The sequence below is a fragment of the Prenolepis imparis genome, unplaced genomic scaffold (genome assembly GCF_030444845.1).
Source record: "Prenolepis imparis isolate NDT839.2.m4 unplaced genomic scaffold, iyPreImpa1.0 SCAF_3, whole genome shotgun sequence".
In the NCBI taxonomy this organism is placed as follows: Eukaryota; Metazoa; Arthropoda; class Insecta; order Hymenoptera; family Formicidae; genus Prenolepis; species Prenolepis imparis.
Window position 1 is genome coordinate 16,659,525 of NW_028141161.1, and position 24,922 is coordinate 16,684,446.

General features: G+C 42.3%; 2 protein-coding genes across 7 annotated transcripts in view; both read right to left on the reverse strand.

Moving 5' to 3' along the window:
- Positions 1–22,777, reverse strand: part of Actbeta (inhibin subunit beta) — a 34,805-nt gene extending 12,028 nt beyond the window's left edge. The window contains exons 1-4 of one of the 4 annotated variants that reach the window (XM_083033113.1): positions 22,658–22,777; positions 21,294–21,482; positions 20,075–20,766; positions 15,155–19,869 (exon numbers count right to left, since the gene is read on the reverse strand). In XM_083033113.1, coding sequence (XP_082889239.1) covers positions 15,155–16,148 — 994 coding nt within the window. In that variant the 5' untranslated portion in view covers positions 16,149–19,869; positions 20,075–20,766; positions 21,294–21,482; positions 22,658–22,777. Of the gene's footprint in view, positions 1–15,154; positions 19,870–20,074; positions 20,767–21,293; positions 21,483–22,647 lie in introns of those variants that run through there. The other 3 variants (XM_083033112.1, XM_083033110.1, XM_083033111.1) reach the window with 3 other exon arrangements.
- Positions 22,237–24,896, reverse strand: LOC145933435 (protein Fer3). Of its 3 annotated transcripts, none has more exons than XM_083033115.1 (4): positions 24,242–24,896; positions 23,445–23,677; positions 23,022–23,181; positions 22,237–22,943 (listed from the first exon to the last, which is right to left on the reverse strand). In XM_083033115.1, the coding sequence occupies exons 1-4, from the start codon at positions 24,287–24,289 to the stop codon at positions 22,791–22,793; spliced, it is 594 nt and encodes a 197-aa protein (XP_082889241.1). In that variant the 5' UTR covers positions 24,290–24,896; the 3' UTR covers positions 22,237–22,790. The 3 variants fall into 3 exon arrangements, with proteins under 3 accessions (XP_082889241.1, XP_082889242.1, XP_082889243.1); XM_083033116.1 differs by having other exon boundaries at positions 23,445–23,699; XM_083033117.1 differs by having other exon boundaries at positions 23,445–23,599; positions 24,242–24,893.
- Between the last annotated feature and the right edge of the window lie 26 nt (positions 24,897–24,922).

Consider the following 24,922-nt stretch of genomic DNA (forward strand, 5'->3'; position numbering starts at 1 on the left):
CCGACGATGTCGACCTGGACCTACCGATCAAGTGGTGAAACTACCCCATCGTCAAATATTCCCTCGTAAGACGGTGCATTAGTATAGTTAAATTAGGGCTAATTCTTAGTAACTTAAGATTATGATTAGGTGGCTGAGATTAAGTCTCTGCCTGCGCTTTTAATAAAATCTAATAAAAGATAAGTTGGACTTTAAAGATAATAAATGATCTTTAATAAATGCGTGTTATTATATTGGAAGAATTGAAAAAATATATTAGTAAAATATTTTATTAACGTTTTCGAATCGATATCTCGATGACTAACCCGATTTATCCTTGTTAAATTCCTTAATCAAAATTTTTTTTTGAAAAAAAAAAAATTCTTTTTAAACTTTTATCGTCATCTCTTCTGTCTCGTTTAACTGTCTGATTTTAATATGACTCTGTCATAAAGCCATAATGAAAGTCGTAACGATTATGTTGAACGAAAGAGAGCACTATATTAACGCTTAATGTCGCATCATCAATAGTGTTTGATATTTCTATTTTTCTTTTTCACTTTGCTTATATTTCACAACTTTTAGTATTAAGAAATGAAGCATCTATGCAACACATTAAAAATGAGGGATTTCTTTCACTAGGATGCATTCAATAGAACATTATATAATAACGACAAAGTTGCTTTCACCACTTTGAAGCATTGATTCTTGATCAAAGACAATTTCATAAGACATACGAAAATCCAGTTGCTATTTTGATGATACGTGCCGCGATATCAAGGGCGGTTTGTTTCCGCCGTCGACACGCGAGTGGATTTCCAGACGAAGCGTCGGAGACTATAATTCTTGCGGGAGAGAAATTGAGAAGAAAGGGCGGCAACGAGAAGACTACTCCGAGAACCCGCGACTGTAAGTCGGTAGCTCACATAGTTTGTCACTGACAACTTGCCGACGGACGAGATTTCGGGTCCGTCCTTGGAGCCGCGACGGTCGGAGAGATCGTCAGAGATAGGATGAGCCCTTCGGGGGATAAACACGAAGATCCCTGGGCTTCGAAGGCCGAGGAAATAGCGAGAGAAAGCAGCGATTTCTAGGACAATTCGTGGCCGTCTCGATGTATCGAGACGAGGAGACGTGAGGAGATATCGCACATCCTGTCCCACGAATCGGCGTCGTTGCGAGAATCGCGGGCGGATGAATAAATGAAGAAGCACCGTCGAGCGAACCCTATTTCGCCATTTCCCAAATGAGCCGATCCCGCAAAAACTGCTGAGGCAACTTAGAGCCAGACAGCGAAACGGAGGCGACGGCGCGGGATGGCTGGAGATAACGACGAGGCTTCGAGAAGAATTTTCTTTCGCGAATTTTCATCATACAGAGACCAGGAAGGATCTCGCAAGGGCAAATCGCGTACCATAGTCCCTCGGATTGGCTCGAGATATTAATTCGAAAAATGTTGGTAGCACAGAATATTTGCCATACTATCTCTCACTCACAGATTTTTAAGTAAAGAATCGATTTCTCGTTTAAATTTTTCGAAAGACAGTAATATTTTTGGATTATAAATCAATGAATAAAGTCTAGAAAACTTTTCCATGAATTAAATTTTAAAGAATCGATTATTAGTTATATGCTTAAAGTTGAATATCGTAAAGTTTGAGAAAGAGAAAACACGTCACCGGAAAAAGAAACTACTCAATAGCGTTAAACGATAGATCTTTGAGTAATCATTACATTTTGAACAGGTACGCAACTCGTAGGCATCGAAAAGTTCGATCGCTCGATCAAACCGGCGGTGAATCAATCACCGCAGCGGAGGAAACGAATTCGCGTGGACCAGCAAAGTGCATTAGACTAGATCAGTGCGGAAGGAAGTAGAAGTTTGGCTCGAGGCAGGAGAGACGCGCGGAACAAGGGGGCGGAAGGTGGATTACAACTGTTACCAGGGACGGGAACGAACGAGACAAGTGAACGAGGATGTAACAGGAAGCGAGGGGATTGCGGGGCTGAGATTGATGAAGAGACGAAGAGAGTGCGATTTTTAAGCATCACTTGAATCGAAGTGCGCTTAAGGGCGGGTATAATTTCGCGGGAGAGTGAAGTCACGCGGAACGGAAGGAAGTTCTCGCAGTCAGGGTGCCGGATAGGAGAGTGATTACTAGGGCGGAAAGCCGGAAGTCCGTGAGGTTTCACGGTGAGTTTTCCTATTCGGGTGATTCGAGAGATATGTACTGTTGAAACAGCCCTAGATTCGAGATACGTTGAATTATATTCTTGCGTACAACAAAATATTATATTAACTAACGACGTACGCGGAAACAGTTGATTACTGATTCTAAATAATTAATACTGTCGAAAGCGGAGTAAGAGGGGATAAAAGGGTTCGATCGAACTTTCGTAATGTCGATGACAAAGAAAAACACACGATGCGCGTAGAGTCGATAAAACGTTTAAAATACTCTATCGCGTTTGCCCCATTCGCACATATCCAAATGCACACACATGTCCCTAGATAGGTATTGTCAGCAGATAAGAAATTCAACCTCAGAACAGGTCCACACAATGTGAATCTAATTGCAGCGCGACATGTTACTGACGTGTTCCAGACATAGTACCACGTATACAAGCGCAATACCGACTCGTATTGTGTAGGGCTGAGGCGATTGACCGTAATACGATCAGTCAAATAAGAGGGTCAGATATAGCCAGTAGTTAGTAACCCTGATCCAGATCTATCGCCACGTGGTAGCTCGCAACTACGTACCCGCTGTTTAAAGCACGTGTGACGTATTAAACGCGCGTTCATGCGTATCCCGAATCCCGAGAAGTTTCGCCAACGATTACCGTCGTCATCAATTAAGCTGTCGTCGATCGACTCGTTCGAGCATCGATACCGCGCGAATCTCCGTAAAATAAAATAAAAAATCGCGATATCCGTCGGTCCTTTGGGTGTGGCTGATGCGGTTTGAGCTAGAATCGCGACCGAGAGCTGCCTGATCAGCACGCAAAGGAGAAGCGAGTGGAAAACGATCAAACATGGTCAGACATCCCCTAAAGTTTCAGGATTACGCGACATCGTCTCGTGTGATTTCGATTTTCTCAAAGTTACACGAGCGCGAAATACAATTTGTGGACTTACATAAAACAATCGTCAAGCAGAGTCACATGCAGAGAGGGAGAGAAAGAGAACGAGAGAGAGATTCCCTCGAGAATTACACAATGCTTGGGCGCGCCAATATCGCGCACTCGCAAAGTTTCGCTACAAATCGGCCGATTTATTTACAATGGATAGATTTCGGGGATCAAGAACCGCAGGGGGAATCGGCACGCGAGAGAATGGAGGAGTTGAAGTGGAACGATGAGTTATATTGTGCGTTACGTGAACAGGGTTGCGCGATTGTGCGCGCGGCTCCCGGGGTACTACATTAGACAAACGTGCACCGGAGAAATTAAAGACAACGCCAAGAAAAAGATACAACGGCGGATAGCACGCGAGGCAGCGGGGCGGAAGAAAGAGGGGAGGGAAAAGGATGAACGCGTAGAGATAGATAGAGAGGTCGCGGAGTCAGAGAGAGAGAGAAAAAGCGACGGAGGGCGGAAGAGGATAGATAAGAGCGTAGAGACGGAAGGGAAGCGTAAGGTGGAGGAAACAAGAAAAGGGAAGAAAAGAGAGCGGGAAGAGAAGAAACGAGAGTGGCGACGAGAGGCGAGGAGCGGGCGAGAGAGCGTAGAAAAGAAAAGGAGAGAGAGAGAGAGAACGAGAAGAAGTAACCTACCCTTCTACCCTTTTCTATCTTGAAGCGCAGAGTGTACCAGGATGAGGAGAGTCAAGAGGGAATAAAGGGGGTGTAGGAGATATACGAAGAGCGGCGCCCAGCTGGAGCCACGTGCATCGATCTGACTACAGGCGCCAGCCGTCCTATCCGTCGGCTCGTTCGTCCATGAGTTCGACCCTGCCCCACTCCAACTCATCCCGAACCGTTTCATCCCATCCTGAACCGTCAAACTCTCGGTTCTGATACTCTCCATAAGGGAGAGAAAGAGACAAAACGAGAGAAAAAGCGAAAGAGAGACTGAAGGGAGAATGGGAGGAAGAATGAAGGAAAGGAGAACCGGAGGGCGGTGGAAGCAAAGGGAGAGAAAGAGAAAGAGAGACCACGAAAGGGGAGAAAAAAGGGAGAAAGGGACCAGCAAAAAAGGGATGAAAGGGAGAACGGAAAAAATGAGAGATGAAAGGGAGTGAGATGCATGTGAGGGGAGAGAGAACTGCGAAAAAGGGAGAGGGAGAGAGAGAGAGAGAGAGAGAGAGGTCCAGAATGACAGGAGGAAGGAAAAGAAATAAAAAAAAGGGGGAAAAAAAAAGAAATAACGAGAGAGAAGAAAAGCGGATAAAACGCAAAGGGAAAAAGAAGAGAGATGGAGAGGAAGAGGAGACAGGATAGTGCATGTCGCTTCGCGGCATTGCGGGGGCGGGAGAATTTTAACCCCCGCGCGGATAGCGTCCGACTTGGTATTCTCCCTCGGAATTCCCACAGGTTGAACGAACTCGATTCTATATCGAATACGGGATGTACGCGCTTGGTCCTTCTCGTGGGAGGGAAATTGGCGAATTTCTCGAAAAGTCGTCACGCTAAATCGCACGTCATCGACCATTGTGTATGCGTGCGCGCGTGTGCCTCCATAAATAATAAAGGGGAAAAAATTAACCCCCTCCCACCCCCTCAACCTCCTTCATCCCTCTACCCGACGTCGTTTACTGCCTATCGGACTCTTCTCTCTCTCGTATCTCGATCGACTTTTTATAGCACAACTTTTATCGCGTCCTCTTTCACGATTTGGCAGGACGTTTTTATAGAATCGCGGCGTTGCGCGAAAATATATACGGCCGCCTATACGTGAGCGGCAATCTTTCCACAATCGTAAAAAAGGATAATGGAACCAAGTGCCATGCCGGCGCGTCGCGTCGTGTTGCAAGAACAAACGTAAACGGAATCGATATCGTTCGTTTTCTCGTCATCTCTCGTTTGTATCGGCTCCCGGCGACACTCCAAGGTCCGCGCGAGAGACAGGATCGTCTCCGTACGGTATTAGCTCTCTCTCACCGTGTGGCCTTGAATAAAGTATCCACGTTAAAAGCTCGTAGATGGATTAGCGGCATTAAACTTTCCAGGATACTTGGAGCGTAACCCAATCTGCGCGTGCACCGCTTTCTCGAAGAACCAGGGCGATGTTTACGCCAACATTTTATCATCATGTGTGTATGAATGAGTATGATAGCTATGTTACTAAATTAATGAATGCAATGAACAAATTGAAGAGCGCAATGCATGGGAAGAAAACAAATTCTATATAAACGAGTATAACAGCAATAAAAACCAAAGAGCTTAACGAATAGATACCACGATTACAATGAATGATTGTGATCAGTACGTGTATACACGAGTAAAAATAATAAATATAAATAAAAATGCAATGTATGATAAATTCCACAAGTATATTAAAAATATAAACATGTAAAAGATACGATTCTCAAATATATACATATATTTGAAGAGGAGAAGGACGAAGGACGAGAAGAAGTTATATACGATCAAATTGGATCAGACTTAATAAATAGTGCACGTCTCTCTGAATAGGTAGCGTCTAAAACATGCGCCGGGTCGGGGATAGCTAAATAGGGGATGTTGTGTGCGCCGGTGACTGTTAAGAGCCGCGAGTTACGAGCCACGAACGCTCGAGCTTTCATAAAGAATCGTTGGGAAAGATCCGCCGCCAAGTCCTTTTAAAAGAGAACAACCATCGCGAGCGCGCATAATGGCCAGCCTCTGCGCGCGCGACATGGATTTCTCTCTTTTTCTTTTTATTTTTCCGTTTCTCTCTCTCTCTCTCTCTTTCTCTCCGTCTCTGATCCACAGGATCTCATCCACGGGCAATGACGAACGTCCTGAGAAATACTGCGTCAATTCGCCCATCGCGTCGCGCCGCGTCGCGACGCCTCGCGTCGCGTCGCGTCGATCTGTCTTGCACCGCGTTTTCTCCGTCGTCCCCATCGCATCCGCGATGTGATTTGTTTGCCCTCGCGGATTGTGTCATTGTAATTCTATAATATCCATAAAGTGATCCGCGTTAGCCGTTTAGACGCGATACACGAGCAGCGAATAGATATTGAGAGAATTTTCTCTTAGAATTCACCCTGAAAATCATGGTAATTATGGGACAGTATGGTATAAAAATGAGAATTTCTCTGATTAATATTTATCACAATAAAAATAATAATATCTATCACAATAAAATATAAAACATATTTGATTAATTTTACTAAACCGCATAGTAAAATTAATCAAACATGTTTTATATTTTATTGTGATAGATTAATAAATATTAATCAGAGAAATTCTCATAAAATTCTTTCTATACCATATTGTCCCACGATTACCATGATTTTCAGGGTAAAATTCTAAGAGAACATTCTCTCTGTGTATGATGAAATGTACTATATTGAAAATGCAACATAGTACGGAGATGGTTTTTTTATCGTATAAGAAAATTATCTAATATATATATTCTGTTCACTACACACATAAACGTATCATTTAGTTATACGCAAAACAATCGGATATTATCTTGTTTGCCGAGAAGAAATTGTATATATGAAGACGAATAAATATTTCATGATTCTGAAATATATATATATCCTGTATATATATGCATACACATTATATCTATTTATATTATACTAGCTATTATTATTTATATAATTTGTAAAATATTTTATTATTATTATTCTTTCTCTTTATATATAAATATTTTATATAAATTATAAACATTAAAGATAAATAATCCTAAAAAATTATTAATAATGATAAATATAAATAGCCTTATAAAAATAATTAAGTTAGAAAATGAATAATTATAATTTTAAATTCTTTGAATAAAAATTTTAATAAAATATTTCAAAGTATTGTAAATCGAGATTTTTTCATTAATATGCACTTCTGAAAATATTATTTATAAGATGTATCTCAAAAGCATAAAAAATTTATTTATATGTTATATATACTAGTTATAGAAACAATGATGCATAACCACTACATTAATCACTAATTTGTCTATCGATTTCAAGGAAACATGCAAACTAACATGTGACGAAAGATCTATCGTTATTAATAGCAGGCGCCTTGTCTCGCATAATTTCTCTAGACGCCCGACATATCTCATTAACTCTATTCACTCTATTGTCGCATGCATATATTTCGTGCACAATGTGTTGCAGGCAATGCACAATTCAGACAGTTAAATTCGATGTTACTATAAGTGTCATTGAGAATTCGCAAGAAGTTAGCGAATCGAATCTTCCTGAGCGATTAATCATCCCTCTTTTGATTCGCGCAATCCACATTCGCATCACATATCAATAAGTAATCGAAGTAGCTATTAAAATTGGCAGTCGCGATCTTCGTTTGATCGAACCGGGAAATTGATGATGAGATGAGAACACATAATCTGGAGATTTAAATCCAAAGAGAAAAGAAGTTGAAGGAAATAATTTAATTATTCACACTGTACCTTTCAGTGTTATTTTTTAAGAAAAGAAGAAAAAAAAATTAATTTTTATATACATCATCCATCATATTTTTCTCCAATTTTTTTTCCAATCCGGCTTTTCTAATAATATGAGAGATTTGCGATTTGACGCGAGCACTTTTATACGGAGACGCGTGATTACGTGTAATTAACCAGAGGGGTTAAGAGGGGGCTGGGGGTCGGGGGAGGGGCAAATGCGGGGCAAATGATCCTTGGCAGCGGGTCGCGTGGGGACCCTCCAACCACCGCGTGGGCAAGCGAGCGGATTCGGCCGTCCGTCACCGATCGCGACTGGGGTAATACACTGTACGCAATGCACCCTGTCAAAGATAATGGTTTCCTCTTGAACATAAGAAGCGCATGAACTACAATAAACCGCCAAAATTACGACTGCTGGCTTACGGCACCGTTTGATAATGGCGGTGGAATGGCCGCGTCTAAGGGGATGGAATTTGCGCGCGAGAGAGAAAGAGCTAAGGAAGAAAAAAAGGAAGAGAGAGAGAGAGAGAAAAGAAAAAGAGAAGAAGAAAGAAAGGATGGACGAGCGTGTATATTTTCACGATATCATCGTATATGTCGTGTTAAAAGATGTCGCGAACTATCGAGCGTCTTCTCCTTCCTTCTCTATGTCGACTTGTATCTTGTTGCAAAATATATAGCATCTCTTTTCCATCTAATTGTGATAATATCAAGAATAAATCGCGACTTCATCTTCGCGACTTTATTTTTGCTCTCGATTCTTCCTCGTGAATATTCGGCGATAAATTAAATAAAAAAAATGCAGTCTCAAATATTTTTACCCATCGTATCTATAATTTTATTTTATCCTTTTCTCCTGAAAAATTAGAAGATTGCCATCGACGAAGCTCCCCTATTCAGCATTCAATTTTTTTTTCAACCGCTTTGCACTCTCTTCATCTCTCGTTATCCGTTATCCAACTTCCCTTCTGCTTCTTTGCGATCGTCATCGTCGTCGTTCGGGATTTCGCATCTTCAATAACGACGAGGACGACGACGACGAAATGGTAACGCTGTTGGTGGCGTTGTTGAGTGAGACGCATAAATTCTTATGGTATCTTATGGTCCAAGTGCTTCGGAATGGCCACCCGCTGAAGGCGGGGTGGCGAGAATATAAACGTTGTTTTTGTACGAAAACGTTACTCACGGGTTGTAAAGTTCTCGTGATACTATTGCTACTACTGTTGCTGCTACCGCTGCTGCTGACAGTTAAAACACCTCTTCACGTGTGTATTCGCTATCGGAGACTTACATGGCCATATGCCGACACTTTGTATCGATTGTCGTGTACGAGGTATCATGTCTTGTCGCGTTTTTGCTTTGAAAAGGTGTGTATCGCCGTGATCTTTGAATTGGTCTCAGGTCCTTCCATAAAATGTGACAAATATGTGTCCCTTTGCAGATCATATAAATTGTTTGATAAAGTTATTTCATATTTCGAAAAATAAAAAATGCTCTCCTTTCACGAGATTATATATTTTCCGAATATTTCGAATACTAAAATAACTTCTTCACGTTTAATCTTTGAAAGGGTACGATATACGTAATTCTCTTATTATTTATTTTCCAACGTTAGGTTTCTAGATAATCGTTTTTCTCTTCTCGCAGATATATCCGCCCTTCGTAATTTGCAGTAACGCCTGAAAGGTTTCCACCGAAACAAGTTTCGACGATGGGAATTTTTTCGGCAGCCTCTATCGCGGAAACTTTCGATCGCCCGACGAAGTCCATTACGAGTTCTCGTACTGTCGATTGCATTTGTACAATCTCCCGTTGCATTACCGTGAAAGGACGTTATTCCATCGCCTTTTTCTTTCCCTTTCGCGTCGGCTTGGCAGATATTCGGATAACCGGATCGGCGAAAAGAATTAATTCGATTATCCTCGTTACAATTTGATCGCGAGCTTATAGAATAGGAGAAGAGGCTCGTCTTATTGATATAAAATCATATAAAAAATATTTAGTCGCACGAATAAAGCACATGGGATGTTTAATACTCGCTTATTTGCATAGTGTTGTTAAGAGCTTGAAAGTAATAAAATTTCATAATTCGCAATATAACAAATAATAATTAATTATAATTATTATTATAATATATAATCGCGCTTATAAAAAATATATAAATTTATATAATAAAGAGAAAAAATAAATAAAAATCTCATTACTGATTGCAGTTAAACATATTTGTGCTTTATGTTTTAATATCACTTTTATATGATTTATATGATGATGATAGTCAAGAAAGAGAGAAATAAGAGAACACAAAGCTAGATCGCGGTCAAGGATTAAACGATTGATCCTTATACGACCGCAGAAGGGATTTTACTTCGTCCTCATATACCGAATAAGAGTCATACCTCATAAGAGAGATTTAAGGGAGACTCGCAGCTCAATCGATCAACGTTTGGCAAACGAAAGCGCGATGGGACACGATACTTGGAACAATGATCGTAAAATTGTTTTCGACGACAGTTTAACTCGCGCGGTTATTATTAGAAAACTCGTTAACAGGCTGTATCAGCGCGCGTTATGTATCTTTTTACGGTGGCGCTAAAAGCGAAACTTTCTCGCCGGGATCATTTCTTCACCGCTCGTTGGAAACATCGCCCATCCTGTAGGATCGTACAGTCTAGTTAACCGATTACGACCCACCTGAATTTGACAATTTTTTCAAATGGTTCTTTCGACAAAAATGTTCCAAGCATGTTAAATGACATGCGTTTTTTAATTAAAATTAGATATATACACAAAAAATATACATATATTTATATTACATTATATTCAGTCGCGATGTGTTTTAAAAATGATGGATTATTCGGAAGCAAATTTATACAGAGGTGTAAAAATAGGTGTCGAGAATTACGCTGATTTATCTTCCGGTTCTCTCGCGTCTAATATTACAAATTACGTTACAGATCTGGCCTGAGAATGAGGGATGAAGGATGATATTCAGTCTCGCATGTCCCTCAATCTGGGTCCCCTGGGTTTCCGCGATGATAGAAACGCGAAAAGGGTGATATACTATGGTATGAGAAAATTTGCGGCAACATGACAAGTTAATTATCGTTTGTCAATCGACTGTATGCGATCGGGTCATATTGATTCAATATCCCGAGGGGGATGAAATGCGACACATCGGGCACGACTATTATCAGGAGTGGGAGAATCCCATTGTTCCGGCGGCATTTTTTTCGCGCTTTCCACGTAGACAAAAAATGTGGAACACAAACTTTTCCCCGCTGCCATCCCCGCAACCTGCGGCCCCTCGCCGACCACCCCGCGGTCGATGTCGGACCGAGCGGGTATGGTGGTCGTTTATAGTTTCTTTAGTTTCTTCAAAAAGAATGACGTGTTCATCGGCTATGTATAGTGACACGGCGACATTAACGTTAAAGTATCACATATGGCGTATTGTGTGTGTGTGTGTGTATGTACGTGTGATACGCCTCGGTGCGCGACGTGTCCGGAAAAATCAACCATCGGGGAAAACCCTCGTACGAGGCCGAGATTTCGAATGGACGGAAACGTCGCGAAAAAAGCGCTTTCGTGTTCCGGGATCGTTCGCGGCACCTGCTGCCTCGGGGTTTTCGCGCCGAGGAGAATCCGAGATATCGATATCGCGCGCGCGAGTCGAGAAAAGTTGGCGGACTCTCCGCCGACACGACTCGCGGAAATCGATCGCGAACGAGTCCGAGCGTAATACCGCGCTAAAATGTAATTAAGCCGAATTTCCGTCCTTCGTACAACGTTGTTATCGGTTCGTTTAACGTAATATCTTTCTCATAATCCAGCTATATAAATCAAAAAATGGAAAAAGAGGACAGCTGTCTAAAATATATTTAAATGAAATATTATATGAAGAACATCGGTAAAAAATGCGTTTCTATTTTCGAGGATTCTCATCTTGCGCTTGAATATTTCCACACTTTTAGGATTTATATACCTATTTTCGATAATTATTTTATATATATTTATTTTATTTATATATTTTCGATCATTTTTAGGATATTTCCAAGTCATTTTTGGATATTTCTATTTTCGGGGAGGAAGATTAATCTGTATTTTTAAGCAGAAAACTGATCTAATTATAAAAGTGAAATAATTACGCGATTGTTGGCTAAGGGCGAAAAGAGCATGAAACGGGACGACGTCGATGTCGAAACTCGCAGGGGCTCGTTAATTTAATGATGAACGAAGGTGCAAGCGCCGGCTACGCCGCGCCGCAACGAGTCGGGGTAACATTACCATTTCTACCTTGGGGTTCTATTACCCTTATTGTTAAACTTAGAGTTACTATGAACTACGGAGTGAACTATAGACCGCTTCTGTGTTGTCGCAACACTCGCGACGACTGCGGGCCACGTGGCTGCAGGTGTGTGGCCCCGCGCGTGCTTGTCAAAGCGAACTCGTCGACGAACGGGTGCCTTTCGTCAATCTCGCGCGTTCGCGAATTTCCGGCAAACAGCCGGAAATACACATTTCCCCGACGAGGATTATCTCTTCTCATTCTCGCGCCTCTCGCCCCTGTCTTCTCGCTTCGCGCTGGAGAAATTCAATCGGATGAATCCGGAAGAAGGAATCTGACCGCGATTTTTTCCCCGCAATTACACCAAATACACGAATCGTCGTGGACGCGATTCAACCCCGCGCGCGAACTAGGCGAAACTACGGAAGCGAAACTAAAATGATGTTATAGTGAATAATGTATGGGAATATCACATATGATATATAGAAGTTACAAGCGTGACGAGCCACTCGAAATTTCGCGATGAGTCAGCTTTGGGTTTATTTTGTCGCAAGCGTTCCCCATTCACGAGACACGCGATTTGCGATAATCTTAATCTGAACAAAAATTAATTGCGAAGACAAGAGAACTCTAGCTAAAAAGAATCATCTGATTGTCATTTCTCCTAAATTATATACGTATATAAATATTTATAAATGAGCAATTTTTATGTAATAAATAAACGTGTTTTTTATGTATTGTTATCAGATGAAATCGGGAATTGTAATAAAGCATACCCTACGTGTCGCGCGCGCGCGCGCGCGTTACCGGAGAAGTAATGCAATACACGCGGATAAATTAACCCCAAAGTCGCGTTGTATAACCCGCAGTTATTACATTGTATTTGTGTGTATCGAGCATGCTGTAGGTGTTGAACATGCGACGTGTTGTTTGGCGTTTCGTGGAAGTCGTCCTGTTATCGGAGACCAAGCTTATTGCAACTGCTATTTCAATTCCATTCGCGTACTTGTTATTTAATGCACGGGGTGTCGCGTTTGCTCTATTTTCCAAAGCGCAATAATATTGTAGAATGAAACTTGTGTTTTTTCCCTAAATTTTAATAAAATTTTGATATATTATAATTTAATATTAATATATTATAAATTAATGATAATATATTACAAAATGAAAATTTTTACGTACATTTTTATTACGTTTACGATTAAAAAAAAATAGCTTCGAAGAGATTAATATTTGCAAGATTTCTTCACGCAATCTCGATATTTTTTCACAGAGACGAAATTTATTCCGATATATTAAATTTTTCTCGATAGGAAAATTCGAAATATTATACATAAAACATAATATTTTACAGACGATTCGATTAAAGATTAAATTATATATATGCGTGTGCAAAAATAAAAATTGATTATAGTATTATCTCTTAAAAAATATCCATGATTATACTTATAAATATGTTTTCTTGCGATGTGAAAACTATAAAAAGCCACAATGGGCATCAATCATGTTATCGCAAATGAAAGGCTAAATGCGAGCCGGTATAATTCGAGAGGGAGGAAGAGGGATGATCGTTAGGTATATGATCGATAAACGGACGGCAGAACGGTCGCGTTATATATATTTTTCGGTACCGATATATACGATCACTCAAGCGATCTTTATTAAGGCGTATCGAGAGAGAGAGAGAGAGAGAGAGAGAGAGAGAGAGAGAGAGAGAGAGAGAGAGAGAGACGCTTTGGGACAGAAGTTTCGGAAAAGCTTTCATCGAGTGACTAGGTCATCCAATCAGACATGGGATCAGTAAGTTGGCCTCGCGCGCGATTTGGCATCGAACGAATTCAGCTTAATTCAGTAGTTCCTCCCGGCTATATTAAATAAATGGTAAAAGAAGGGAAATGCGCGTAGTATGCGAGATATAACGAAGTACCGTTGGTCTTCAATTTTTATAATTCGCTTGCGCAATCATCAAATTATACTGCCGATTGTTCGTTCGATCGAGTTTCATAATGAAGTTGCTTCGTTGCTTGACCTTTTTATCTCTCTATATTTTGCAATAATCTGATTTTTCGATATCTTAAAAGTAATATAAGTGCACAATTTTAAAGGGAGAAAATCTCGGATATCTCCACATGCTATCACACACGAGACGCTCATGCAATATAATGCGATTAGTTAATAAATAATGGCATACACATACACATACGTGATTGCGGATGTATAACTCCAAGTACTTATGCCTATCGTACGTTCAAGGAACGTCCTTTATCTGGCGTACGATAATTTTCTTACACATCGTAGACGGAATATTTTGATTGGGGGGGAAAAATCTACGACACTTATCGAGCAAAGTTGACAAAGTTGTAAGTTACCCCGGTTGCAACTTACGTTTCTGTTTCGCAGGGATGTGTTCGCAACTTTTTCAAGGATTCTCCTGCATCGAGCACCGACACCTTACACCGATATACGCGGCGGTGTTGGAAAGTGTTTTCTTGGAAGTGAGCTTTACACATTAAAAAAATCGTTGCATCGGAAATCGCACGCGTGCGGCAAGGGCATTCGCGTTCTTTAGATCTCGATTGTTCGATATTGACCGCGACGTCGCGCAGGAACGTACGAGGCATTTCTCGCGAATTTTTCCTCGTCAAGCTCCTGTGTATTCCGTATCGAGAGTTTACAGAGGAGAAAGTTAGGAATATATGCGAGATCAAGTGGAAAACCGGTATAATATAACCGGCGAATCGAATTTTCTAGTTGCTATCTACGCAAAACGAGATGTATCTTATGCCAATCGTGACGTCATTGCATTGTCACAGACGTGGAAATAATTTTCATGTGTCTAAATAGAGTCGATAAATGTAAATATAATTAAATTATATACAGCACGTTTTTTAAAAGGGTTTTATAATCTCTAATTATTTTATAATTGATAAATTTTTAAACACGCGCCTACACAAATACAAAGTTCAAATTATGTATAGATTAATATTAATATTATTAATAAACATTTAAAACTGCTATATCTGTCAAAATTTGCATTTTAATCGCTTATATCGCATCGTGTCTCATTCTTACCTTCTTTTGCAAATATTTCGAAATTTTTCGGTTCAGAATTATTATTATTGACTGATTTAGAGATTTCTTTCGCTACTCAAGTTGGCTCTTATAGTGTATTTAATGAAAAAATCATGAATGCAATCGCATGTATATACATACATAGTCACGTGTTACGCACATTATTTATATGATAATAGACTTATCATCAAGTATCCCTCGATATTGTTCGAGTATATTCATAAACCATAAAAAAAAAGAAAAGTCTAAACTCACCGGGCTCGGCGAAGGTGATGATCTCCGAAGTCCTAGCGTAGAAATCGTCGAGCTCCTCCTGGAGGTTGTCCTGGTATTCCTGAAACGTCCTCGCGGGGGTCCTGGCGTTCCTCTCGGTGGTGGTGGTCTCCTGATCGAGATTCTTATACGAATACTCGTCGCCGCCGTAGAGGAACTCACCCGAGTACTCACTCTCGTAGTCGACCCTCGACCTGTCGGAATAGCGCGGCGGCGTTTGCGCCTCCGTCCGGTAAAGGGTCTCCAGGGCCAGGTGCCGGGGCACGGTGGCCAACGTCCTGTTAATGTCCGGGCGAGCCTTCAGCCCGAGCTTCTGCAGGATCTGATGCTTGATCGCCTCCAGCCTGAGATCGTTCGGGCTGGGCGCGGCAGTGTCCTTGAAGACGCCGCCGCTCTTCGTCGAACCGTTGTGATGCACGTGGTGATGATGATGATGATGGTGGTGCTGCTGCGTTTGCTGCTGCGGCTGCTGATGCGGGCAACCCGGACACGTTTGATAGTGGCCGCTGAGGCGCGGCTGCACCGCCGGCAGGGCCAGGCAACAAAGGGCCAGTCCTATGAGCAACAAATTGGACGGGAGAAACGGCGAACCGCCGCCGTAGACGGTGCGCGCCGGGCCCAGACAGTGCAGCGGCGGGGACTCGCGGACCACCACGTCGGGCCCGGCGTCGTGCCGCCGTAACCACCGGCGCGTCGCCGTCGTCGGCCGATCGGCGTTCTTGCACGAGGTCGTCGACGATCGGCGCGTTCGGGCGCGGGCGCGAACGCGAGCGCGGGCGCGGGCGTGAGCGCGAGCGCGGGCGCGGATACGGGCGCGAGCACGGACACGGACGCGGGATCGAGACGGTTGTTGCTGCAGCACTCGGCTGCGAATACTGTACTCGGAGGGCTGATGCTGATGCTGCTGTTGCTTCCTATCGTTTGGACCTTCGTTCGAGGTGCCACCGCGTTCCGTTCTATACGGCACCTGGTGCATCTCGACGGCGAGTCACCTCGTTCGCCCCCACCACCTCCGCCACCTCCTTCTCTTGCTACGGTGCTCCCTTCTTTCCTCCTGTTCCCAAACCGATACCGGTACCACAGGCGTTGTTCCTTCCGCTGCACGATAGAGTTCCCGCTTCCTCCTTCCTTGGGTATCGTCAGATTCCTTGTCGAGGACGTCAACAACGACGTTAACGTCGCTACCACTGACGCATCCGACACCGAAGAGCAGAAAATCTCTGCGATCTCTTGCGATAAACCTCTTTGGATTACCGTTAACAGGTGTATCGCTTCTTCTTCTTGACTGCGGCCGGCTATGCCGGCTTGGCAGTGGCGCCGAGGGATTGCAGGGACCACGATGACGACGACGACGACGGTCGCTGGAGAGGACGAGACGATGCGAGATAGAGTAACTCGACGGCTCGACGTAGGGGATGACGGCGCGTAGCGGTGACGACGACGACGGTGATGATGACGACAGAGAAGACAGGGAGAAGGCATCCTCGCCTAAACCCCCCATCACCAACTACCGGTTGCCGGCACCTCAGGATCAATCTCACCCGAGCGATGGATCGCCGTAACCGACCGGTGCACGCCGCTCGTAGTTTCGGCCATTCGCGCTCGCTTTGCTTCCGCGTTCTCACGTTCACCCATCAAACGCGTTTCTTCTTCGTCCTTGCATATATTAATCTCGCGCGTTCTCTTCTTCTCTTCTTCTTCTCCTTCTCGTATATGTATTTCTCTTTCCGTCGGACTTCTTGAACACCGTCCTTGAGCCGACCTTCCGCTCGTTCGCGCAAGCTAATCCGAACGGGTCGTTGAACTTGACTGTGTGTGCACGCTTCACTTCGCTACTCTAACCCCTTTTCTTCTCCCCCTCTCTCTCTCTCTCTCTCTCTTCTCTTTTCCTCTTTATTTCTCTCTCACGTTGCTTCTTCCTCTCTTTCTCTTTCTTTCTTTCTTCCTCCCTGTCACGCCGGCTCCTCGGAACGAACGAAGCGGCGACGTCGCTCACTATCGACTAGGGTCTTCTCGACTTTCTCGGGCACTTCCTATGTATACCTAACTCTTCACTACGGCTAAGATCCCCGGAATAATAATGCACCATTTAAAAGTCTGACGTAACTCCGTGTGTGACCAACTTCCTCCGGGCACTCGAGACCCACGGCGCGCTACAAAAGTGCGGTGTTTCTCCGTGTTTCTCCTCCGGATACGATGCTCGGCGTCCGCCCGCGGAAGTCCACCCCTCCCGCGTAGGATCCTCCTGCGACTCGCCGGTTAGCAGGACTCGTCGTCTTCGTGCCTGTCTGCCGCATGCGGCAAACGTTGCGGGCGGTCCGTCCTGACCCGCGCGAGCGACTCGCGCGAACCTGTCACCGTGCACCCCGTCACCGACGACGAGCACCGTAACGTGGCCGATGCCAATCGCATCCTTTGTCGATCGCGATCGACAACAACGAATCCCGACGAACTAAGAGGGGAACCGCACGTTGTAATCCCACGTACACCACGTAGACCCCGTAGACCTCGTCCTCCGGCCTTCCACCTCGACGCGCTCTCCTCCGCTCTCTTCCTTCACGTTGTTATCACGCTCCTGTTTCACGGTCCACTGTCTCTCCGTTTATGCGACAACGGCAGGAAGTCGGCCGATGTCATCCGCGGCGAACGCCGAGAGAGCGCGTTCGAGGGATCCTCTTGTAACGACCGAAGCACGCTTGTCGGAGGCGCGCCGGACACTGAGGGGCAACCACCACCACTACCACCACCACTACCGATACCGGCACCACCACCGCCGTACCATCACCAGCGGCTGCGAGCCGGCAGCAGCAGCAACAGCAGCAGAGCAGTAGCAGCAGCCAGCACCAGCACCAGCACCAACGGTAGCGAACACCGACCGACCAACCACCCGTCCACCCACCACCACCGCTACACCATCGCATCGCCGTTGTGTGTCGAGCGCGATCCACGAGATATTGTCCACCCACCCACCGTGATATAGGTACTCTACAACGGCCGACTAAACCTCCTCGGTAACTTTATATAGGTGGTCCCTTATAACGCGATAGCTCTTCGCGATTCGCCGTGAACGCCGCCGGGATATTTAAAGCCCCCATATAAATACGTACGAGTGTCGTGTATTAGAGTCGACCCTGATGATGATAGAACGCGCGGCTCCTTCAGGGTCGGATAATGATTTTAAAAAGTGCCGAATAAAAAAGAGAGTCCTCGTCATGTTTATGTTAATGGTAGTCATAACTTGTATGCCACTCGCAATTTTATCGAGAAAGAGAAGAAAAGAATACAGAGAGAGGGGGGGAGGGGGACAGATCATTCGAACCACGTGTCTGACGCGTGGTACCGCGTTGGCAGGTTGCGCCTTCGCGATCATCGGTGTATTTCATTAGCGGCGTTCACCGATCGCGAAAGAGCGGGACCACCTGTTAGGCGTTAATAGTACATCACCGGCGAAAAACTTTGCCAATGATAAGATAATGAGTGGAAACGAATGACCGTCCATTCGGCGAGAGTCGAAAGCTTCGGGATACATTTATCGCGGAGAGACACGCGAAAATAATTTCTAAGTTTATTCGTGACACGAAAATGGCATGTTTATAACATCGAAAAATGTGAGACCGCTTGTAATCGGTTTCTAAAAGAGGAAGGAAAAAGACTAATGTTACGCGGATTTCGATATTATAAACACGCGGAACAATATCCAACTTTATTCGCGGCTACGAGATATTTTTCACGTTGAAATTTCAGCGATTTTAATCGCTTTTTGGCAGAACAAAAATGTTTCGTCTGTAACGATACTTCTTACAATGTTAGTAATGTAGTTCCTCTCTCTCTCTCTCTCTCTCTCTCTCTCTCTCTCTCTCTCTCTCTTCTCTTATCGATTTGTTATATTTATAATAATCATGTAATAATTGAGTCGACGCGAGATAAAATTATTTTATATTTTTCTAATTCATTTTTAAATAAAATTACTATGATCTGGATTAAAAAAAAAATTAAACATGTAGCTTTTAAATTAAAGAAGTGTATGCTGTTATATATAATAGTAAAACTATCTTAATTAATTAAGATTACTCAGAAATCGTATAATTTCGTCTTCAACTTTATTCGAGAAATACGGCAAAACTTTCAGAATAGAGCTCTCGATCGTGTCAGAATCTCGCGGCGATCTCGAGGAGAGGACACGACGACACGACATCCCGGTGCCTTCGACGCACGAATAAGCGAATACATTTGATATCAGCGTGATAACAGCGCGTCGCATCGCGGCCTCCTGATCCGCCGCGTCGCGGAGAGGCGCAAAAGGGAGAGGCCGCGAGAGGAAAGAGATAGAAAGAGAGGCGAGGTAGCCCGTAAGCATATTGATCAGGAGACAGTAGTTGGCCGCATGCCACGTGGTGATACTACGAGAGGCGCCGGCCTCTCCACCTATTATGAGCCAAGGCTCCTATCTTCGCGTTTCTTCTTTTCCCCGCAGGGTTCACCCTCGACGCCACCGCGTTGTCTTCTCCCTTCTCTTCCTCTTCCTCATCCTCCTCCTTGTATCCCTATCCCTCTCCTGCTCCCGTTCTCCCGTGTCCCTCCCGATAGAGAGCCTTTTGCTCCGCGCGCTATCTCTTACAGTCTCTCTTTGTCTCTTTCTCTTTGCTCTTTCTTACTTGTTATCCTCTTGTCTTTGGACTTGTCTTTCCTCGAAGCATCTAGAATATATACATAGTCGTCATATACACATGTATTAATACATATATACAATATATATAAAGATATATGTATACTATTTTAATTTAAAAAAAAACTATGTTTTTTTAAATCTAGATTACATTATCTTATTTAAAATAAATTCGATAGAAAAATTGTAACTATATATAATATATAGAAATATATACATATTCGCTCGTGACATACATGAAAGATAAATGTGTGTGGTCCGCTGCAGCATTTATGCGACACGCACACGTGGACCCACCCTCGATATCTTTCTCTCTCCCTCTCCCTTTGCGATCTCTCGATTGCCGATCTAAAATTGAGACGTCAGCCTAACAAGCTCGCCTGCATCGTCCGAGCGCAAAAGACATTCGTTCTGCCTCTCCTTTTCTCGCTCGTTCGCGAGGACAATCTCTTAGTTAGTAGCAACCTTGAGGGAAAAAGAGGATCGGCAAAAAAAAGGGCGGAGGGAGTCCTGTTAAACGACCGAGTCGGCACAGAGAGAAAGCCGCCTCTCTTCTTGGGTGGCTACCGGTTCCTCTCGGTTAACCCTTTATCCTCCCTCCCTTTCCTATCCCTCTCTCATATAGCGACGACATCGTATAGTATAATACCACTCTCGTCGGCCTTTCATGCCAGGATTCATTCTCAATATAGGGTCGATAAGAAGGGTGAATCGACGTGGGTATATTCGTCGTGGGTATACCGACGTCGAGTAAACTGAACAGTTACCTCGAGCAGATTCGAAGCTCTTCCTCTGGAACACTAATAACTACGTCGAGATGTAGGTACCAACGGTGAAGCGACGAGCCGCTATCGAACGATGCACATGCAGGATTTTTCTTTGGAATCTTGCTTGCTCAAATGGTTGACGGTCACAGGAGATCTTAATACTATAATTTCAAGCAATAAAAAAGAATTATTGATGAATTTTCAGTCCTGTGTTAAGGCTCCTGGGTCCTCGCCACGGCCACGTTAGATTATTGTAACGTCAGAGGCGAAAAAGCCCACGTTGAAAATTCTTAGATGACATTTTACATGAAAAGATATTTCGATGAAACACTGATATCACGATCATTTTACGGTTGTTGATTGACTGTCAAGAGAAAAGAATAGTTTTTGAGGTATTTTAAGAGTGTGCTAATGCCATCTGAAGTGCTGTTTCATTGAAATATCTTTTTATTTCGAAATGGCATCTAAGAATATTTAGCGTGTTTTCTCGCCTCTGGCGTCTAAATTCCAACATGGTCGATGAGGAGCCAGGAGCCTTAAATTAAATATACAATAGATAAATATTGAAGAGAAATGATATTAGCATTTCCTCTTTGAAATTTGAATTGCAGATTATTGTGATACTATTCTTGGTGACCATATAAATGCAAATATTTAATACAAAAATATAATTAGCTAATAAACTTACATTTTCGTTGGAATTCTAGAACAAGTACAATCCTGGTCCTCTATAGGATGCAAAAGATCAAAGAGAACAATTGTCCGAAATGAGCATGTAGCAAAATTTTATTCGAAAATAAAAAGTCTAAATTGGAGACCATCGTTGCTGCGGCATTGTTTCGAGATGTACTAAACAAAGTTCTCCAGTCTCTACGAGCTGAAGCAAAAGAAAATGAAAAAAATTATAATTGCAAAAAATAATAATAATGGATATATATATATATATATATATATATAATGGATATATCGCAATAATGGATTTAAAGACTTAAATCTTTAAGTCTATTATTGATTGTTATTAAACAAATATTTTTGTACTAAAAATATAAATATTTTTAAGTAAAAGCATCTTATATATATTAATATTGCACACAGTCGCGTAATCTAATTTTATAAAATGTATATTATTATATAATAAAGATAATAAAGATAATAAAAGATAATAAAAGAAAATGTATAAATAACTCTTAAGTTTTTTCGTTGTAATCTGGACATGATTGGCAATTTTATGTAATTTCCCGAAAATGGTTTCTAATAAAATGTATCGGATTTATATTCTCTATAGTATCACTACATTAAAATTAATTAACGTAAAGTGACATTATTGTCGTTATTTAAATCTTTATTTTAACTTATTTTTATACTACACCCATTTATTTTCACACAGTAATCAGCAACATGTAGCAATTGTTTTATTCAAATTAGAAATTATAGCAGTGTAAGATGGAATTATGTTGTTTCAATTTTCAATAAAAGAGCAACTTCGAATCGCGATAAATAAATTTTGAAATTTGAAAGAAATAATTTAATTTTATAAATCTCCATATAGAGAATTTCATTGCTTACGTTGATTAATTTTTTGACACGAAAAATCGAAATCGCAAAACGTTTCTTTATTTCGTTGCAATACCATCCTACAATAAACAATTTCTGAATTCAAAATCACGAATAATAAAAGACATCAGAGAAATTTAATTTATATTATCGCTTCATATCTCATAACTCCTTTAATCAGGAGTTCTTTCATGAAAGATTCACGATAATCGAGATAAGATTATTGTCTGCGTATTGTGAAAGATTTGATTGACTGAGATTTTAATCCTTTCGATACTATTGAAAAATATTTCGTGGACATTTCGGACCATTGAAAAATTCCATTAGATTTAAAAATTATCTTTTTACATTTCTTTCTTTGCAGTTTATTTTGAACAACTGTCGCGAAATATTAGTATCAAAAAGATTTATTGAGACTCAGAAGGATTTGTGATAAAAGGAGTATAATATTATAGGAGAAGTGTCATATATATAATGTGTATACATACAGGGACATACGTTAAATTATGCATCTCTTGATTTAACTATAATGCTAATCAATAATGGAAGACCATGTTTCGCCGATTGGAGGTTCCAGCATCGGCCCGCATCGACTCATGAACATCACCTCTTTGACAGACAAGAGAGAGATTCAGTTCGGCAAGTAATACTCTCTTGGCATGTATTCCGGTTTCGGACTACTTGGCTCGATACCGAGTAGCTCTCCCATGAAGGCGATGTACGTGATCGCCAAGCGCAGTGTTTCGATTCTCGAGAGCCGCTTCTCGTAAGCGAACGTCGGCACCTGAAATCATCACACGGAAGAGACGTGAAATGTCTCTTCTCTGGTCCGAGAAAAAAGAAAGAAAGATATTTTACGTACTTTCCTGCGGAGTTTATCGAAGGCCTCGTTCAGATTGAACATTCTGCGCCTCTCCCGGATATTCGCGGCTCTCCTCTGGGAAACCGTCGCCACTCGACGCCTCGGTTTCTTCGACGTCGACGTCGGCAGATTCGGCGAACGGCCGTTTGGCGTATAACGACTGAAAAAAATTCCAAATATACTTGAACATCCATCATCGTCGCGGCAAAGTAATCAATACTGAAAATCCATCGTGTATTTACGCGCAAGATAGATATTTTATAACTTTCATAGCTCTTTAACTCTCGTAATCAGTCTTTTGACATCGCGAGTAAAATAAACGATCATTAGCGATCATGTTATAGACAACTCCATAATTTCTCGATTCTTTCGGATGCTGAAGAGCAATATTTTTTCATAAAAAAAATAAATAAATAAGATCACCTTTGGTGCAACAAGGCGCAGGGTTGCCTGTACAATCCGTGCTCGTTCACGTGCGGATGGGTAGGTGGTTGTGCTTGATACAACACGGAACTGTCCCACATCGGGTAGCTGGCGATATCACTGCCGACGTACTGCGACATTTCCGCCGCGATTACCTGTCGCGAATAGATTTCATCTGAGAGAATCGGTTGGTCCAGGCAACACGAACCACGCAAAAATCCAAAAGCCGGTATCTGAAAGATATCTACAGCGCGTCTAATACATTAGGATATTTTTTAAGACATTTTTACATCTTTTGACGCGTTTGTGCGTTGTAATCGAATATCTAAGGAGTCTTCAGCTTTATGCGAATATTTCTAATCGAGTGTATACATAATCGTTGTTTTTTTCTGGCATTACATATATTAAAATTAATTAATGTTAACCGCCATCCAGGTCTTGAGAATCTGAGCTTGAAAAACACACATTTTCTGAAATTTTATTTTTGTTTTTAAATAAAAATGTTTCGTAACAAGACAAATGTTGCCTGTTTGATGTAAAAGCGGGTTTTAATTGGCGGTTAACGTATTAATTATTAAAATATATCACATATGGATTTGCTATGGTGATATATTTATAATCACATCAATAATTTGTTATCGCGGGCAATATTTTTCAAAAATTTAAGAAACAAGCATTGCGCTGTAAAATACAATATATTTCTACTAATAATCGTATGTGGTCCCGTTTCTTCTTTATCACAAATAATTCGGAAACACCGTGCGCGATACCAGGACCAGGACTCGTCGCGGACTCACTGGTGTTTGATTTCCATTGATCTCCCACAGCGGTTCGGTGTAGCTCATATCCTGCTTTCGGTCCAGCGACAAAAGCAGATGCACCAGCAGGTTCGTGGTTCACTCGTGGAGGATGGAAAAAAATTAAAAAAAAGTAAATGTCCGCGCGCGCACACACACACACACTTGAACGACGGTCCTGCGACGTTTCGGGGCCCAAGTGTCACGTTCTTCTGAGAGCATGAGAGGGCGCATTTTCGGAAATTTCGCGGACACCCCCGGTGGTAAACGCCCCCGGGATTCTCGAATGCACGGAAATCGTTCGTTGCAAAACGCGTGCGCCGCGATGCAACCCCGACATTGGACCCGCTTCATCCCTTTTCCCCCTTGTTGGGCGGTGCTTCCCTCGACCACGACCCACCGATGCTGCGAGAGCTGATCTCGCAGGTATCGACCGAAAGATGAAAGATGGACACGAATGGAACGCAAAAGTTAAATCTCAGTGTCGCAAATAAAAATATGTTGTTTGGATTTCTAAAAATCTCTCTCAAAAGAGCTTTTCTTAAGGGAAACTGATATTCAAAAAAGTATCGGAAGAATATATGTACACAGAGAGAATTTTCTCTTAGAATTTACCCTAAAAATTATGGTAATCGAGAAGAATTTTATGAGAATTTCTCTGATTAATATTTATCACAATAA